Below are 18,946 nucleotides of genomic sequence, written 5' to 3' on the forward strand. Positions count from 1 at the left end.
GGAGAAATATTAAGTGGTAACTGTTTCAGTCCTCTAAACCGACTCTCCCCGCTTCATCAAGACCACCCCTGTTTTTCATAGTAGAACTGTACTTTATCTCTGCAAGCGTGTCTTTCCAGACCCAGAGACCACTTCTTTGTACCCCAGGGTAACATGCATATTTTGGACTATATTTAAATATATGTAATTGCTTCCATATCATTTCTAAATCTAAGATCTCATGGTTACCTGATGGTTGTCCAACTGGTGTTTCTGTTATTTGGAATTCATAGCTTGCTAAACATGGTGCAAAAACATCTGAAAGGACTGTTGCTTACTATTTGTGCTGTTGCCTCCATCTAGACTCACTACACTGTGCAGGACACTGCCAAACTCTCTACATGCCAAGCCATAGATTGCCTTATTGCCACAATTGAATGTGAACAGCCTCAGCCAGACCTCTACAAGTAAGTCTTGGGATGAGTTTCCCTCTTGCTGACTTAGGGCATGTAACTTACCTCGGCCATAGCAAAGGTTTGACATCTGAGTTGGGATGTAGGATGCTGTGTTTATATCTGTAAGGATCAAGTTTAAGCGGCTTTGTATTCTGATGGAAAGGAGGTCCTTAGAAGGATGTGATGGAGCAAGTGGTAACAGGATTCATTCCCCATCCTGGAAATCAGCCACCCAGGTAATACCTGGGCCTTTTTGTGGCAGGCTTACCCTCTCATTAAAACAATGTGATGCTAGCTGTTCATAAATCTGGAGTCATGCATCCCCGTCCCGGCAGTCTGAATTAGAAGACAGCTGTGCTTTGGTACATTTTGTTATAATTTGCAAATATACATAAAAAAAATTAAGTTACATTATTCTTTGTCATCTCATACATTTACAAATGCCTTCATACAGAAATATTCAATTACGTCATTTACTACTTTTTGAAATTGATCCAGAAACTATTAGCCTTTGTTAGATTTAGTGATGTGTGTTTATAAGTACTGAGAAAATGGTGGGTTGGCTTGCTGACAGGTAACTGTAGAATTAAAAATGCAGGTGATCTTTAAGCAGCAGTAAGATGAGCATAGAATCCAAGACATTACTAGTAATAGTTCTACTCTGTTCCACACTAGTCTGATCTCTTTTGAACTGCTGATTCCATTTCCGGGTATCATACTTTAAGAAAGATGTAGACAGTTGAGAATGGATCCAGTCGAAGGCAATATAGATGGACAGGAATAATCAGAAAAACAAGTAACACAAGGAAGGGTTGAAAGAACTGGAAGAAAAGACTGTGGGGTGTGAACAATGATTGCTTTCTCTGCCCTTCGGGGGTGAGGCGGCTTATAAATCACATAATAAAATAAATAAATAAATAAATACAAAAAGGGCTGTCATATAGAAGAGAGCAATGATATACTTTTACTGCTCCAGAGACTGCTCCAGAGGCCAAGATTAAAGAGGTTAAGCTAAAGGAAGGTGGATTTCAGGAGCAGTTTTTTAACAATAAGAATAATTTACCAGTGCAACGAGTTACCTAGAGGGACCTCTCTGGAAGTCTTATGGCCCCATCGAAGATTCTGTGAAATAAATTCATTTCCCACAAATTTAGCTCACTGTACTCCTGTCTTGGAGCATCCTCTCCCACTTATGTGACATGTGGATATACTGGTTTTTAAACTAAAGTTGCTTGTTGGCAATTGTCTGTCTGGATCACACCTGTTAAATATAAAAGTGGCTGTTCTCATCTCTGTTCTCATTATTCACTGACTCATTTGTTTTCCTCTGTTCATTGTCCTTGCAAGGCCCAGTGCTGCCGCCCCAATGCAAATCCAAACAGCATAGAACAAATATCCTCTTGTTTTGCAGGTTTGTTGGGAGAATTCACATCTACACGGACAACCAAGAGCCTATAGCCAGGTTGGTCAGCTGTTGCATTTGTTTTTTGAATGTCAACAGGATCTGTGCTTGTAATTAATGAGCTTAGCTCTTGTGGTCAAAAGGACATTGTTGACATCAATCAACCTGATGTTTGTCCTCCTGTCATTTTCTGTGCACATTGGTTATGCTGGTACGGGGGATGGTCATTTAACCAATCATACGGATTGGTTCGCTGAAAGTAATCCAAAGGGTACCATCACATGGCCTATCATTTCAAAGGGCCCTCAGTTTAAGCAGCTTTACAGGTATACCGTGGACCTCCATGAGATTAAGAAAATCTGTATATTTGGACTTAACGGCTTCTGTAGCAATTGGTTTATTGGGTATTTTTGATAAGACATACATATGATAATAAATATCTAGGAAACTTATCCAGAATGTTTCTCTGACTAAATGCTCTAATATTCTACCCTTCCTGTAGGGCACTGGGTCCTGAAAACCTCTTGCTAAAGGGAGCAGCGTTAAAAATTACCCAGAAAATCTATGGTGAGCAATTTACTTCCAATCATCATTAAAGCATGACAGCTCAAACGTTTGTATTGTTCCTTTTGCTTCTACAGAATTATCAGGAGTTCATGCAGTCCTCCCATTCTTTCTACTGCACTTTCCCATACATTCATATTTCCTTTATTATGAACTGTTCTACAGTAAAAACATGGATTTCTGGACAACTGATGATCCAGAACTCTCAGTGAACCAGGATTGCCAGAAGGCAAACTCCTCTCCCTCAGGCACTCTACCTTTGTTTCTTCAAGCAAGAGGACACCGCAGTCCCACCTCTCCAGCTGGCCATTGCTGGGCTTCTGACAGCCAGTGCTGCCAGCTGATGTCATGCTTAGTGTCTCCTTCACCTTTAGCTTGCTTTGAACTGTCAGGCTCCAGCTCTGCTGCAGGGTCCCTGGCCTGCTTGTCTGCTTGCTGCATAGGATGGCTCCGTGTCTTGGGTGGCAGCGGAAGGGAACCACCAGGCTTTGCAATAGTTTTCAAAGTCTGGGTGGGGTTTGATCACTGCTGATTTTTCTGGGTAGGGAGAAAGGCGGACCAATAAGCTTGAGGAATTCAGCACATTTGATTCATTGGCAACCCTATTCCATACAAGTACGGAATACCCACTGTATTACTATATTGTTGTCTTACTATATTATTGGTCCAGTAACTGAGGGCAAGGGCACTACGTCACAGCTGCATCACTGAAAAAAAAAATTCACTCATGAAACTGTCATTGCAAATCAGACACATGCCATGCTTTTTTAAAAACCTCTTCCAGTATCTTCAAACATGATGTGGTCATTGCTGCATGTAGCCACTGGCTTACTAAATTGTTTAAAAGGAACCATTTGTCTTGGTCTTATGTTGCACTTAAAATTAGCCTTTGTTCTCTAGGTGTTGCTGTCTATACTGGTATGGAAACAAAAATGGCTTTGAACTACCAAGGAAAATCTCAGAAGCGCTCTGTGGTGGAAAAGTAAGTGTGCCAGGATTTTTTGTTGTTGCACATCGTTTGATTCTGGTCTTTATTTTGGCATTGTGGAGAAATGTTCCCGATGACTTTCCATCGTGACCTCACAATGGCCTTGGCAAAGTAAGCTCACATTTGAAGATGGGGAACAGTTGTAGTCAACAGTAAGGCAAGTCAGTGAGAGGACTCTGAAACGGAAAGTCTCCAGGCCGTATCTGTCAGCCTCAGTCCCACATCTCTGCATTATGTAGACATAATGCACTTCTTCTTTACAAGGCTGTTGTATGGACCACTGAGAGATGTACGGTGATTTGAACACTATAGTGGTACAAAAATTGTGTATTTGTTGCATATTTGCTTTGCAAATATGTTTTCTATTGGAAGTGTTGTTCAATTTAACATGCATTAATGATCCCAGGAGATAGCAAAAAAAAAAATGTAACTCAGCCACATTCCTGACCTCAGCACAGGCCTGCCTACAAGGCAGCCTCGTATGTTCATTTCTATGGGGGTGAGAGTGGGGGGCTCAACCGTATAGCCCATGTTTTGTATGCAGCAGAGATCCAACATGGTGTAGTGGTTAGGAGCAGTGGACTCTAATCTGGAGAACTGGCTTTGATTCCCCACTCCTCATCTGCTGGGCGACCTTGGGCTAGCCACAGTTCTTTGAGAACTCTCTTAGCCCAGCCTACCACACAAGGTGTTGGTTGTGGGGAGGGGAAGGGAAAGGTAGTAAAAGTGATATGTGAAAACCAACTCTTCTTCAGATGCCAGGTACAGCTCCTGGCATCCTCCAGGGAAACATGGCCTGAGATTCTGAACAACCACTGGCAAGCAGCGCAGAGAATACTGAGCTAGACATATCAGTGGCGTTTCCTGGCTTCATATTTTGGTCTTGTTTATCAGTGAAATGTCTCTTTGCTTATATCCTGTTTGGTCTCATTAACTTTTTTCTGGTTTGCTTTTGAATGCTTCAACTTTCCAGATCAATCAACGCTTTCTTGGTTGTTTATTTATTTGTTCTTGTGGGCAAGGCCGTGGTGTGCACGACTATGAAGTATTTCTGGATAGATGGAAAGTCTGTTGATTTCCCTTGGTACAACCAAAAGACCCAAAGAGAAAGAGAGACCTTCAAGGTAGCAAAATTCACATGTTTACAAAAAGAAGGGTGTATAAATAAGAATAAAAGCATGTAAATTAATATATTAGAGAAGTAACAGAAGACATAAGGAATAGGAATAAAAATGGCTGCTATTTGGTAATTCATTTGCTTTTTCGTGTAGAAGGTATGATAGGTTCTATCACCTGTGAATGGCAATCATAATTCAAGTACGTTCCTATAATGGGCTGTCCCCAAAGCCTAGAAATGGATACTAAACATCGTCCCAAGTTATAGGTGGACAGCGTAAGCTGGGGCAGCCCTGCATAAGGTAAAGTAAAATTTGGGGTTTTTTCATGCCTGACTGGAAGACTTCCTAGGAATCCTGTATAAGCTGCCCTGAGTTCCTTGGGAAATGAGATTTTTTTTAAAAATGCAAAGAACAAAAATAATTTCTCTTCTGGTTTCTCTTTTGCCTGGCATATGTGAGGTATGATTCTGGCTGTGATGGCATATTCCCAATTTCTAATTTGCCAGTTGGAGGCTTGTTTATTCTGTAGTTATAAGTTCTTTTTGAAGCACTTTTATGCTTTTTTTACCTTTTATGGTTCTTTTTACGGTATCTCACTGCTTTTCTTCTCTTTTCAGCTTTTAAAAATGTTCACAGATTTCCTGTCCTTCATGGTCTTGTTCAATTTCATTATCCCAGTCTCCATGTACGTGACAGTAGAAATGCAGAAATTCTTGGGTTCTTTCTTCATTACTTGGGACAAAGAGATGTATGATGAGACAATGAAAGAAGGGGCTTTGGTAAATACCTCTGACCTCAACGAGGAGCTTGGCCAGGTCAGAAACTCCCCATATTTTCCTTCTTTTCTTAGTCCTTTCTTGAGTGGCTGGTGGGCCATTACAGGCAAATAAGTGGAACTCCATTTCAGAATTTCAGTGCCTGACATATGCAGAATCTAGATGCCAGAAGGAAATATCTAAAAGCCCCATCCAAACCGGGAGGCGGCAGGATGTGCTGCCAGAGTGGTGGTGCCTCATCACCTCCATTAGGGCTTTCCAGCGGCATGGGGAGCTCAGAAAAGCCCTGAAACCTCCCCTGTATTACTGTACTGTGTTACTGTATTATGTTTAACTCCAGGAACTTTACTAAACTCTGCCCTACTGGGCATTTAATTAAGAGCCACTCACAGGCCACTCTGAACTGGCCCTCTGCTTCCAGAGAACACAGCTACCTTTCACTTTGGCTCTGACAACAGAACTCTTTTTTCCCCTTCAGAACTCCTTGTCCTCAGGCTATATAATGCTATTCAGCCAATCCCATGGAGTTCTGAATTAACCCTTCGGGCTCTGAACATTCCATTGACTGGATAAGCCTAAGTGCTTATATACATTACACGAGATCCCAAGTCAGGGATAAAAGGGAAAGGTTTTTATCTTTAGCACATGCATTAAAAAGTGAATAATAGATAAGAAGTCAGTCTCTTTCTGTTTCAACCATTTGATATGCTCCTTTTTTAAGATTGAATATGTCTTCTCTGATAAAACCGGGACACTGACAGAAAACACCATGGAGTTCATTGAGTGCAGCATTGATGGATGCAAGTATAATGATTCCGTTACAGAGGTTGATGGGCTTGGATATTATGAGAAAGCAGAAAAGGTAAAATTGTTGATTGATTGATTGATTGATTGATTGATTGATTGATTGATTGATTGATTGATTGATTGATTGATTGATTGATTGATTGATTGATTGATTGCTTCTATAAATCAATCCATGATTGTGTGGATAGATTTTAGCTCCTAGGCAGGAGTAGTTAAGCCCTGACATAAGTGCTGAATGGTGGCAAGTCAGACCATTTGTTGGCTTGATCCTCTGCCCCAGCAACTGAGGCAGGCCCCTGAGGCACTAGTAGCACATATGGGAGAAAGGGATGAGCATGATTTGTGCCGTGATTACCTCCCAGCTCTATGCGGCCACCACTCGGAACCAAGGTATGCCCCTGTAGCATTGGCTGCACCTTGCTTCCAGTATACATGGCCAAGTACGGTCCTTCTCTTTCCCTTCCTGTCTTTAGTTGACAGCAAACCAACATCTTCACACAGATTTGTTTTGGCACCTTGGCCCAAAATGTTGCCCCACGACAGTGGTGGTGAACCTATGGCACTCCAGATGTTCATGGACTACAATTCCCATCAGCCCCTGCCAGCACTGGGGGGTGATGGGAATTGTAGTCCATGAACATCTGGAGTGCCATAGGTTCACCACCATGGCTCTAGGAGATTAAAAGGCTGAGAGAACATTAGCATTTGAAACCCTGCAGCAGTCTTGGCAAAGAGTGTCTTCTGGCACAGACTGGGGTCATGGTTAGTTTGTCAGATTAAGATCTGGGAGATCCAGGTTCAAATCATAATCTGCCATGAAACTTGCTGGATGACTTTTACCCAGTTGCTCACTGTGATCCTAAATTGTCTCATGCAGTCGTGAAGATAAAATGGGGAAGAGAGAACTGTGAGCTCTTTGAGATAAAAACGCACTGGACAAATGGGTACTCCGGAAAGAAAAGCAAATTATGCAAATAACCAGTAATGACCCTATGCCATAACCATGTTCTTAATCCTCAAGAATCTCTTGCTGTTGTCATTTTAGTCCCTGAAACAAGATTCTGCTTGGTAAAGGCCTTCTTTTCCATTTTCATTTTCCTTCCTCAGAATCAAGAAGAGCTGTTTCTGCGTGCTTTGTGTCTCTGCCACACTGTTCAGATTCAGTATAGAGATAAAGTTGACGGAGCAAAATCTCATCGGGAGTCCTTCTTTCCAAATTATGTCTCCTCTTCTCCAGATGAAATAGCTTTGCTTATGGGAGCTAACAAGTAAGAATAACTTTCAGAAATGGTTTTCTTTCTGTTTTTCCTCTTAATTGGATTGGTTGCATGTGAAGGTTGCCATAGTGCTTGCAAATGAAGGATCTTTCTGTTGGAGGTAGGGGATTGTAGAGAAAATATAGCAATGCTGCCCAGTAAAATCAAAGATGTCAATTGGTGGTATTGTTATTCATTCAGTAGCTTTTGGCTGAAGGTTGTTTTACTCTCTTTTTTAATTCATGATCTACACTAGTATCAGACTGTTGCTTGGGCCCAGAGCATTTAAATAGTCCACTGCCCCAGGATCTGCCACCATCCTGGGTCTCACTAGAACAGTAGTCCTCAATCTTATTGAGCCTGAGAACACATTTTGAATTTTGACATGGCGTGGTGGATACAGCAACAAAATGTCAGGAGGTGGAGCCAACCAGTAAATAATCCCCCACTGCTTAACTTCAGTAACACAGTGCAGAGCTGTATGCTGTGGTGGGAGCTGATGCCAAAGCAACATTTTAAAAAATCTGCACCACCAGTCAGTCACAAGCCTTGCTTGGCAGAAGCTCTAAGTGGCCCCACCCACCTACTTTGTAAAAACTCTTCAATTGCCAGAAAAGATGTCAGCAAGTGCCATGGTGCCCCTAGGCACCAGGTTGGGAACCCCAGCACTAGATACATTCTTGGCTTGAAGAAGAAGAAGCGTTTGGATTTATACCCCACCTTTCTCTCCTGTAAGAAGACTCAAGGTGGCTTACAAGCTCCTTTCCCTTCCTCTCCTCCCAACATACACCTTGTGAGGTAGGTAGAGAGTTCCAATGAACTGTGATTATCCTAAGGTCACCCAGCAGGAATATAGGAGTGCAGAAACAATTCTGGCTCACCAGATAAGCCTCTGCCACTCAAGTGGAGGAGTGGGGAATCAAACTCAGTTCTCCAGATTAGAATTCACCGGCTCTTAACCACCACACCACGCTGGCTCTCATCATGCTGGTTAAAAGTAGTGTAAGACACACTCTTCTCTGAGTTTTATCCCATTTCTGGGGTGTTTTTTGAGTGCACCCTACTGTACTCCCCCCCTCCTATTGGCCATGAATTCACCATTCCCAAGCAAGTAAGACTACGCCCAGGCATTCATGAAGATTTCTCCTTAAGCTATTTGGCTGCTTGGCATGTTATACACTATGAAAAGGGTTGCATACTTAATTTGTAAATGCTCAAATGGAAGCTAAGCCATTTGAGCAGAAGTCTTTGTGTGTTCCTGGATTTATGAAGGGGATAACCACAAGGGCAGTTGCTTCTGGAAACTTTCGTTTAGAAGGATGTTGGGAATTACATAATTCCCCAAGGGTTGACCTCTCCCTCTGCCATAACACCCCAGTGGAATCTGTATATTTTAGCTTTAACTTCTTAACCTAAAGAACCTGACAAGTATTCTCCTGAAGCAAAAGCGGTCACTCCGGAGACCTCTGAATCACAGAAACCTCTGCATATTTTATCCCTTAATGCTGAGAAGGATGCTGGTTAGCAAGGAAGTCAGATTCTACACTGGGCAGGGCATGAATTGGGCCAGGGTCCAGTGCAGTACATTAGCTGCCAATTGCATGATTTTGCATAGCTTCTCAATAAGTGAAGCTTGGTCCAGCTTTTGGGAATGGCACTGTTGTCTGCTCCCAATTACACCCTGGTAATTATTCCAGCAAGCAATTTGGCTCTATGTCATTTATAGCACCAGAGTGTTGTTTTGTTTAAATTGTTTTGGAGCTTGAGGGATAAGCATAATTACACAAGCAACCTTTTCCCACGTACTGCAGCTGTAGCAAAACTGAGCTCCTTCTATGCAGGAGCAGTAAGCACTGATGGCCTTTCCCATCGCTTTTAACTATGAATTCTTCCTAAAATGCACATGTTTTGTATTGCGAACTGTTGGTAAGCAAATTGGTGCACATACCAGCAAAGGAAGCTTCTTTGTGGGATATGTACTATTTATAGTATCATAGAAACAGGAAAAAACTCACATTCAGAGAAACTGTTTAAAATGTTTCTGAATGTTTATCGAAAAAAGCTTGACAACAAAATACATATATTCTGATCACGTTGCTCCCTGCTACAAAGCATAACAGTTAAACACACTCAAGTTAAGGCTTAATACGTTGCCTCTGAAACAGAGATGATTATCAAGATGCAATGAATGAAGGTTTCTGTTACCTACCATCCCTCAGACAGTCAAGCTCATTTAATTTCACCACTTTAGCTGTTTTCCAAACCTTATTAACCCAATTCCTTTTATTCAAATCTGCACCCAATTTCTAGCAATTAACATTTTTGGCACTAAAATAAGGTCAAGGATCAGAGACAAATTAGCCTTACCACAGTACTCAAACGAAAGACCTAAAAGAACAGCCTGAGGATTTTTAGGCATTTGGTGTGTTAAAATATTATTTAGTGCTGTAACTTTATCCACAAACATTCCCTTCATATATGCAAATGTGAGTGTGTGAAGTGCCATGAGGTTGCAGCTGACTTATGGCGACCCGAGTGAGGGGCTTTCAGAACAAGCAAAAAACAGAAGTGACTTGTTGTGACCTTCCTATGCCAAGCCTTTCTTGGTGATCTCCCTTCCAAGTACTAGCCCTGCTTAACTTCCAAGATCTGACAAGATTGAACTGTACCATGTTGCCCTCCCTCCTGACTGAAGGCATGAAATACAAAATAATTTATACAACATTTCTTTCATGTTGGTACAAATTGCTCTTGCTGACATGAGGTCAACAATGACTTCCATTTCTGCATTGGAAATAGTTTCTTTCAATACTGTTTCCTACAATGAATGAATTTATTTTTTATTTAATGAATTAATTAACCCAAAGTAAAATATTTTAAGTAAGATTCTAAGCGTGGCGCAAGAGAAGTGCTAATCTATTGGCTTTTCATTTCATCCCAAACATAGGAACAATTGAAAGTACTGAAACCATCCCAACGGTGGTGTTGTAGACTATAACTCCCACAAAGTTGTACACTGCCCTTTACTTAGAACCTCAATATACCATGATGGTGGTACCCATCCTTTTGCAGTGAGCCAACCCAAGATCTTAACTTTGAAATTGTCTATGAAGGAGGTGAATAAGGCTAATTTAGGATTAGTTTGTTTTCTAAATTTTACCCAAACTTATCTGAAGTCTCATCAATAAGAAATTTATCATAGGCTATGTAATTATCAATTCTTGGTTTATATAGTCTTGATAATGTGAAGTACCAGGGTAAATATTCCAGTGGGTTTTGTATGGTATCTTTTCAAAGGGTAGCCATGATGGTCTGCAGTCGAATTGTTACCCTAAGAGGTGGAAGTCTCTCCCTTTTAGAGTGGGGAATTAGCGAGAGCAGATTCTTGGCTTAGCTAGAGGTCAAACAACTCAAGACATTGATTGCCTACGTATACCGGAATTAGCTTTTGCTAGAAACTCACAGGAGGGCAAATAAAGTTTAACAATTTTTATTAAGGGATAATGGGGGTACACAAGCACACAATAAAAATCAAAGCAGCAGAACGTGTACACAGTCCTAGGATATAAGCAGTTGTGAAGGGATAGATCTGGAACAGAGGAGGAAATTGGGTAGTAAGGGTTATAGTCATCTGATCTTGGAGTGGAATGGTCTGAAGAACAGAACTGAGTGACTCGCGCTTAGGTCTGCAAGAACAGCGCAATGTGGAGCAATATCAGAGACAGGTGTCCAGAGGTTTTGAACACTACTACTGGGAGAGGAAAATAGGGGAAACTGACCATCAGGTTATGCAAGGTGATCCTTAATCTCCCAGTACAAAGAGAGTTGCTGCCTTTCCAGAGAAAGACAAGAGACAGACATCAATCTTAATGGTTGGATCACTGATCTAATGAGTTGAGACATCAGCCTGATGTTCCAGGCTCGGGAGTGTCTCCAAGGGGGAAAGTTAGCTGATGAAATTACAGCTGAAACAATGATAATGTAAGTGAGATGTTTGTTAAAGGTATTAATCATAGGAAGAAGCAACACTGGTCAGACAGGCACATTAACACATCCATTGTTTTCACTGGGGTGTATGATCCAGGGCTGGAGATGGGAACTCTCTCCAATGCAAGGTTTTTGTGTTGACTTAATCCTGTCAGGAAGGATGTGCGAGAAGCATTGTGCAGACTGATTTGGAAGGGGACAAATCCAGACATAATTCTTTCTCCTAATGGGTGCTCTGAGCCAATGCAAGGAATGGGCTTTCTATTTTGGCACTGCATTGCTAGGCACTCCTAGGGTTGGCTGAGGGTGGTAGAGACGCCACTGTCCTTCAAACAGGGTCCTCCTCATCCACCATAGGTTGGTCTGGCAGCAGAACAAAGACCAACAAGATTTTTAGGGTGTAAGCTTTCAAGAGTCAAAGGCCTCTTCATCAGAAGGCTGTCTTGTTCTTGTTGATACCATGGATTTGATCTATCCAGTAGTAATCATTTCAATATCGTTCTTCATTTAAATTCAATATATTAAGTCACTGAACTTCCCCTCCATGTTTTCTTCTGTAGGATTGCTAAAGAAATCAGATGTATTTTGCTAAATAAAATACTCCCATACTAATCTATCATAACATTTTCAGCAGCTAAGAATCCTCCCCCCCCCCCAAAAAAAAATTATTCTGTACACAGGAAAAGTTTTGCACCTAGAAAAGGTCAGTTCTATGACCTGCATATATAATGCAAATTGAATGGATTTTAGTTCGGTCTTGCGTGCTTTGTCCTGCCACTTTTGACAAATTTGTTCTGGATTCTGCTATCTTTGGCGAAGGACCTGGGGCAACGGAAGCCTCTGTAGGTCCACCTACAGTGACTGGAAAGCTTATCTAGACCCTCTGCTGACTCCCCCTTTTTTGAAAATGGTATTTTCAGTAAGGCCTAGAAACATTATTCTTTTTTCAACAAAAGCCGGGATTCTTAGGAAACTGAGTGTGTGTATGTTGAATATTAAATCCCAAAGGTCTTCTGCACTTTCACGAGATCACAATGTAAACCCAGCCCTGCCTTGTATCACATTTTTCATTCACTTTTCCTCTTGTCTTTTAAAAACCAAGAGACTCCCCCCAATCTGATCTAGTTGAAATTTAAAAACAGTAAAAAAAATTTCAACGCCCTTCTGTCCTTTTTGTTTATTGACAGGTATGGTTTCACTTTTCTAGGACAAGAAAATGGTTTCATGAAAATAAAGAACTACAAAAAAGAAGTCGAGAGGTAGGCCCAATTTTAACTCATTATCTGGCATTTAGGGAAATGTTAGGACAGGTCACTGCTGGAAATGATGGAATATTGAAATGGTTGGTTTATTCATAGCATTACTTGGACGTGTTCTCGGGGTGCAGTGCCAGTTTGCCTGCTGCCCCTTATTGTTTACAACTGAATGTTGAAGCCAAGTCTCTTTCAAGGTTGCTGAATATTTTTGAAAGCCATGGGGCGGGGGGGGGGGGGGGGGCTTTTATTTTTGTTTTTATATGGGTTAATCCAAGTATACGCATTTGTCCTCTGCATATCTATAGATAGTCCCTGGCTGCTTGTTCAATCCAAAAGTGCTAACTTTTTTTTTTTTATTTGGATTTTTAATTTGGTTGCAACTTGCCACCTGTGGTCAGGAACCAGACTGTCTGGTGACTCAAGAGTTCTGTTATGGTACCTGAAGTGCCAGACTCGGCCTTCAGGTGGCAGGTTGTTGATCTGTTTGTTGGAACTGTTATTGAAACAAATGGCAACCCTAAACTTCTTAGTGGTAGAAAATTCAGCTTTTATATTTGTTCCAGGAGCAGTGATCGACAGAAACGTCTTTCAAACTACTGTTCACTGTTAGGTTTGGGGTGGGTTGGCAAATGATCGCCCACAACCTTCCAAACTGGTAACTTCCTTCCTTCTTGTCTTTAAAAGTTATGAGCTGCTTCACGTTTTGGATTTTGATTGCGTCCGTCGTCGAATGAGTGTTATTGTGAGGATGCCATCAGGTTAGTCAAAATTCTTTTCCCTGAAAGATATTTATTCTCAGAGTTTCCAGTAATTCTTCATTAACTTACTCACAAAAACTTCTTATATTCATTTTTTTCCCAAAATTCTTTTTCAGGGAAAATACTTCTGTTCTGCAAGGGAGCAGACTCCTCTGTGTTTTTAAGGGTGCCAGAGAATGAAATTATGAAAACAAAAGTACACGTAGAACGCAATGCAATGGTATGTACACTATGGAGGGGAGGGTGGGCATAAGGCAGGATTGTTCAGTACTGGAGCAGTGGTACTCACGCCGCAGTTTGTGGAGAACCAGATTTGCAAAAACCATCAAACAAAAGAGTCACATTTACTTCCAACCCTTACATGAGGCCTGCGCCTCAGGGGGAAGAATTAGGACTAATAAAAGGAAACACTTCTTCACGCAACGTGTGATTGGTGTTTGGAATATGCTGCCACCGGAGGTGGTGATGGCCACTAACCTGGATAGCTTTAAAAAGGGCTTGGACAGATTTATGGAGGAGAAGTCGATCTATGGCTACCAATCTTGATCCTCCTTGATCTCAGATTGCAAATGCCTTAGCAGACCAGGTGCTCAGGAGCAGCAGCAGCAGAAGGCCATTGCTTTCACATCCTGCAAGTGAGCTCCCAAAGGCACCTGGTGGGCCACTGCGAGTAGCAGAGTCCTGGACTAAATGGACTCTCGTCTGATCCAGCTGGCTTGTTCTTATGAGACTCTCAGTTTACTTGTTCTTCTGGTGATGACTGTTTCAAGGTGGGGACAATCACAACCACACTGGGAAAGGGCCTTGCCCATTTATCTGTCCCATGTTACAAGAGCCATATGGGGGACAGTGCTCAGAAGAGCCACAGGTGGCATATCAAAGAGCTACATATCGCTCCAGAACCACTGAGTGACTCTCAGGGTAATGTAGGCTACATCTTTGATTTGACCTCTTGGGTCTTCTTCAACAGCACTGCTGTGTACCCAAAAATGACATTGCATGAAATAGAAAGACCAAAAATAGACATTAAGGAGCACATGTACCACTTTCCTTCTAGGATGGCTATCGGACCCTTTGTGTAGCCTTCAAAGAAATACCTGAAAGTGACTATCTGAAAATCAGTGTGAAGGTTAAAGAAGCTACAATGGCTCTACAGGACAGAGAAGCAAAGATGGCAGCAGTTTTCGATGAGATCGAGAAAGACATGCATTTGATTGGGTCCACTGCTGTGGAAGACAGGTAAAGCAATGGGAGGACAATGAATTCATCCTTGACACGATCTGTCACTTCTAAACTCCTTTCAATAAAAGGCCCCATTTGTGGAATTGTTCCCCCCTAATTGAGGAGGGGATGCAGATGCGAACTGGGCCTGCTTTCAGACATCCGGATTCACCTTGAAGGGCTTACCTGTAGTAGGGGAAGGGTAGTCTTGCTCCATCACCTCCTGTGCATAGCTGATGTCCTGTTGATTCAGCTTCCAGATGTTTGTAACTGTAAACTTGGCAGCCTGTTTATGGGGATGGCGAGTACAGGAGATTATTCCATAGTTGCTGCAGCACGTTTGAGGAGGAGGAACAGTGCCAGCAAGCCTTTTTCAAGAGTGGAAACTATTTCTACCCCCACCCCCCAACTACATTAGTTCTGAGAAAGAAGTACCGGGTTTCTGCTACAGATGGACAGCAGCACAGATTGACTACCATACAGACCGCATTCTCCAGCCACTGAATGTATACTCAGTTACTGGTTGTGTGGGATAGATAGATATTTATTACGGCCTTTTGGCCAGCCAACAGTTCAAAATCAGAGTACACGTAAACACATGGCACTCCATCTATACAAAAATATAATATAAATGGTAAAATCCATTATAAAATCTATTGATAAATAACATTAACTTTAGGCATTATTACAGTCCTCGTCGCACAGTACAGCTCTTTGTCTTAATAAGGAATTACGCTTGTTGTGTACCAGTATACAAAATTTAGCTACCTTCTGTGAAAGGGCAGAAACACGATCTTCTAATAACATTCTTACAGAATTTGTATCTGAATTACCTATGAATGGATATACACGACGAGTTAACAATGGTTGGATCAACAGCTCCCTTTCACCTTCGTGTAACTTGCAATGCAGTAAAATATGTGACACTGAGTCCACTTCCCCTGAGCCGCACACACAGGTTCTCCTGTGCCTTGGAATATTTTGGAATCGTCCCATCAGATTAGCTGACGGGAAGGCATCAAAGTGAGCCCTACGGGTTGTGTGGGATATTTACTCCATGCAAGTCTTAGGTAACTGGTCATTCCTAAAGGCGTAACATTAACCAAGAACACTGGTCTTTCCCAAAGGCATAACTCTAACCAAGAGCACTACCCTACAAAAAATAAAACCACTTTTTCCAGGGCAGGAACCTGTCCAAACTGAAGCTGGCAGGGTGTCTTGAATGGGAAAACATAGGGAATCAGTCCGCCTGTCACCACCTGCTTCTGCCCAAGGGACAGTATTGTAGGAGGACTTGCTATACTGGCAGGAAAGCCTCTTTTTGCCACCTAGCCAGAATGAATCTGATGATCTTGCAACACTTTCGGTGATTATTGAGCCCAGTTGGTTTGACAGGAATAATAAAGAGCCCTGTTAGATCAGACCGTCTCATCCAACATCCTGTTTCTCACAGTGACCAGCAACAAGCCTCACATTGAGACCAATGCTTTCCCTTGGTACTGCCCCATCTCTCTGATATTCAGAGCCATTAATGGACCTACCCTACATGAATCTGTCTATATCTGTGGCAGCTAGGATGTCTGGTTCCTGTTGCTTTGCTCTGCAGATGGATAACGGATCAACCTTCCCCCTAAAAAAGGAATGGATGGGAGCTTATTAGATAATTTGTATCTGTCGGTAGACTCCAGGAGCGTGCAGCAGAAACCATTGAGGCCTTGCACTCTGCCGGCATGAAGATCTGGGTGCTGACTGGGGACAAGATGGAAACTGCCAAGGCCACCTGCTACGCCTGCAGACTCTTCCAGTCCAACACTGAACTGCTTCAGCTGACGACAAAAACCGTGGGCGAGGACTACCATAAAGAAGAACAGCTGTACAAGCTATTAATGGAATATCACAGAAAGGTGGTGAATGAGACGCCTGAAGACATGAAAAGGTACTACTTAAATGTATATTTTTGCCGTAGTTCTGTTCAGCTGAGGCTCTTGGTTAGATCGATAGTGTTTGTTTTTAAACCACAGTCTTCTGTTTTAAGGAGCTGGTCAATCAGTCTGGATTATGGGCTAGTGATTGATGGTGCAACCCTGACCCTGATCTTGAATCCTTCTCAAGACTCATGTTCTGGCCACTACAAAAGCATCTTCCTGCAGATTTGCCTCAAATGCACTGCCGTCCTGTGTTGCCGAATGGCCCCTCTGCAGAAAGCACAGGTACGTGCTGTGTGCCAATTTAGGAGCATGTTTTTCCCAGCAGGCAAATCAAATGTGTCATGGCATAGTGACTCTGAAGTCACATGTGTTATATATTTTTTGGCCTAGAATTAGTTCCTCTTTTCCTGCTACCAAAGATGAAAATTGGCCCCAATAAGCATGAGTGATGTGGGAAGGGGGAGAAGAGATGCCCAGATCCTGTGTTTTCTGAACTGTCCGACTTTCATGTTTTCTCTTGTTTAGATTGTTCGAATGGTTAAGAATTCAAAAGGCAACCCGATAACTCTTGCGGTAGGAGATGGTGCCAATGATGTTAGCATGATCTTGGAAGCTCATGTTGGCATAGGTAATAAATGTGATGAGCTATTGTTAATAGGCTGTTCCATAAACCCCCATTCATTGCTTTTTGATGCCAAAAGGTTGACTTTGAGATTAACTTTTTCACCACTGTGAACTACCAGTCTGCAATGAAGGAAAGATTGGTAATACAAGTTCTTCAGAATTTGCATTGTAATTTATTTGTAGTGTCTAATGAGTTTTATATAATTAATTCAGCTTCTGTTAGGATCCTTATAAGCCATTGAAGGCTATTGTATCCTTCCAGCAATCAGAAATCATATCCTGCATCTTTCTAGCTTCTAAGGCAAAGCAGATCTTTTTGTGCTGGAGGATTAGAAACTTTCTTCCCTAACTAAGTTCTAAGTTCTACTTCCAGTCCTGCATTTCACACTTTTCCTGTGTGGCACAGCCCTGAGAAGGAGCTGTAACTGAGCAATAGAACAAATGGTTTGCATGCAGAACCCAAAATCAGTTCCCATCATCTCTAATTTTGGGATTTCAGGTAGAAGGTCCTGGGGATTTCTGGTAGAAGGTCCTGACTCTGTACTAGGCAGACTTAGGTCTTCCTAATATATTATTGATGATAATATGAGTTTTAAAAAGATGGCTATATTCCTGCTGGGGCAGAGAAGCACTCTGACAAGTCAATAGCAAGTCAGTAGCATCATAATCTCTGACTACGTATATTTCTTTACCAATTAGATTTTTTTCTGCTGTCTCAACAAGATCCGAATCTAAGAGAATCAAACTCCTTTGCTATTTTTGATGCAGGTATCAAAGGCAAAGAGGGCCGCCAGGCAGCAAGGAACAGTGACTATGCCATCACCAAGTTTAAAGATTTGAAAAAATTACTGTTGGCGCATGGGCATTTGTACTATGTTAGAATATCGCACCTCGTACAGTATTTCTTCTACAAGGTAAAATGAATTTGGATCATCAGCTGGCAGTTTGAATGTGTCCCTCACAAACACCCCTTTCCATGTATCTAGGGAACAAGTGTATCATGGAGATTCAACCTCATCTTCTCCTTAGGATGTTATTTTTTTACTTGCAAAGATCCCTCTCCGGAACAGCATTTCACATGCAGCTTCTCACCTGCAAACTATTACAGTGCAACAAAAGCTTTAGCTTGGTAATGTTGCATGTATAAACTGGGCTGCTTGTTGTGTGCAGGTAGTCTGGTACTTATAAGGTTGGATTTAGATTGGGAAGACCTGGCTTTGTGTTCCAGTTCAACCACAAAAATGAGCTTGGTACATTCATACTCCTCAGTTCTAATCTGCTTTCCAAACTTGTTATATGTTCTCATTCTCCTACCTCTCAAGACTGTATGTCACCATGAGCTCCCACAAAAGACAGACAATATGAGAAATAAAAGTGGTCATATTTTGAAATGGGAATTCAAAGCCGAGCTTTGCTAGCCAAATTCAGAAAGGATTATAGGGCGAGAGGCATTTCTTTGATATGGATATTTCTTTTAGTTGTGACAACAGGATAATAGTGATGATGGTTTTCCGCACTAACACATTCTTATTCATGTGTTTGCCTCTTCAGAACCTTTGCTTCATTTTTCCACAATTTTTATATCAATTCTTCTGTGGCTTCTCACAGCAGGTATGTGATTACTCTTTATAGTTACTCTGGAAGAAGGTTGGAAATCCCAGTTTAACTTTGGGCTGAAGTTCTAGGCTTGCTGGGTTTAAAGAACAGCACAGTGTCACTCTGAAGTATAATCTTGATGGAGTGCTCAGGTGCATTCTCCCCTGAACTGCAATAAAGGTGTCACTGGTGTATAACATAAAGGCAGAGTGCCTTTTCATGTTGTCCATG

General features: G+C 41.8%; 1 protein-coding gene across 3 annotated transcripts in view; it reads left to right on the top strand.

Annotated features, from left to right (window-relative positions):
• Nucleotides 1-18,946, top strand: part of ATP11C (ATPase phospholipid transporting 11C) — an 85,208-nt gene that overhangs the window by 45,850 nt on the left and 20,412 nt on the right. For all 3 annotated transcript variants that reach the window (XM_048514027.1, XM_048514025.1, XM_048514028.1), the window contains exons 7-23: nt 343-446; nt 1,846-1,896; nt 2,339-2,403; nt 3,301-3,382; nt 4,362-4,512; nt 5,124-5,321; nt 6,004-6,144; nt 7,197-7,357; nt 12,520-12,591; nt 13,273-13,346; nt 13,463-13,566; nt 14,404-14,585; nt 16,249-16,503; nt 16,603-16,777; nt 17,021-17,123; nt 17,888-18,033; nt 18,671-18,730. In XM_048514027.1, coding sequence (XP_048369984.1) covers nt 343-446; nt 1,846-1,896; nt 2,339-2,403; nt 3,301-3,382; nt 4,362-4,512; nt 5,124-5,321; nt 6,004-6,144; nt 7,197-7,357; nt 12,520-12,591; nt 13,273-13,346; nt 13,463-13,566; nt 14,404-14,585; nt 16,249-16,503; nt 16,603-16,777; nt 17,021-17,123; nt 17,888-18,033; nt 18,671-18,730 — 2,124 coding nt within the window. The remainder of the gene's footprint in view (nt 1-342; nt 447-1,845; nt 1,897-2,338; nt 2,404-3,300; nt 3,383-4,361; nt 4,513-5,123; nt 5,322-6,003; nt 6,145-7,196; nt 7,358-12,519; nt 12,592-13,272; nt 13,347-13,462; nt 13,567-14,403; nt 14,586-16,248; nt 16,504-16,602; nt 16,778-17,020; nt 17,124-17,887; nt 18,034-18,670; nt 18,731-18,946) is intronic.

The sequence above is a fragment of the Sphaerodactylus townsendi genome, linkage group LG13, assembly GCF_021028975.2.
Source record: "Sphaerodactylus townsendi isolate TG3544 linkage group LG13, MPM_Stown_v2.3, whole genome shotgun sequence".
Lineage (NCBI taxonomy): Eukaryota > Metazoa > Chordata > Lepidosauria > Squamata > Sphaerodactylidae > Sphaerodactylus > Sphaerodactylus townsendi.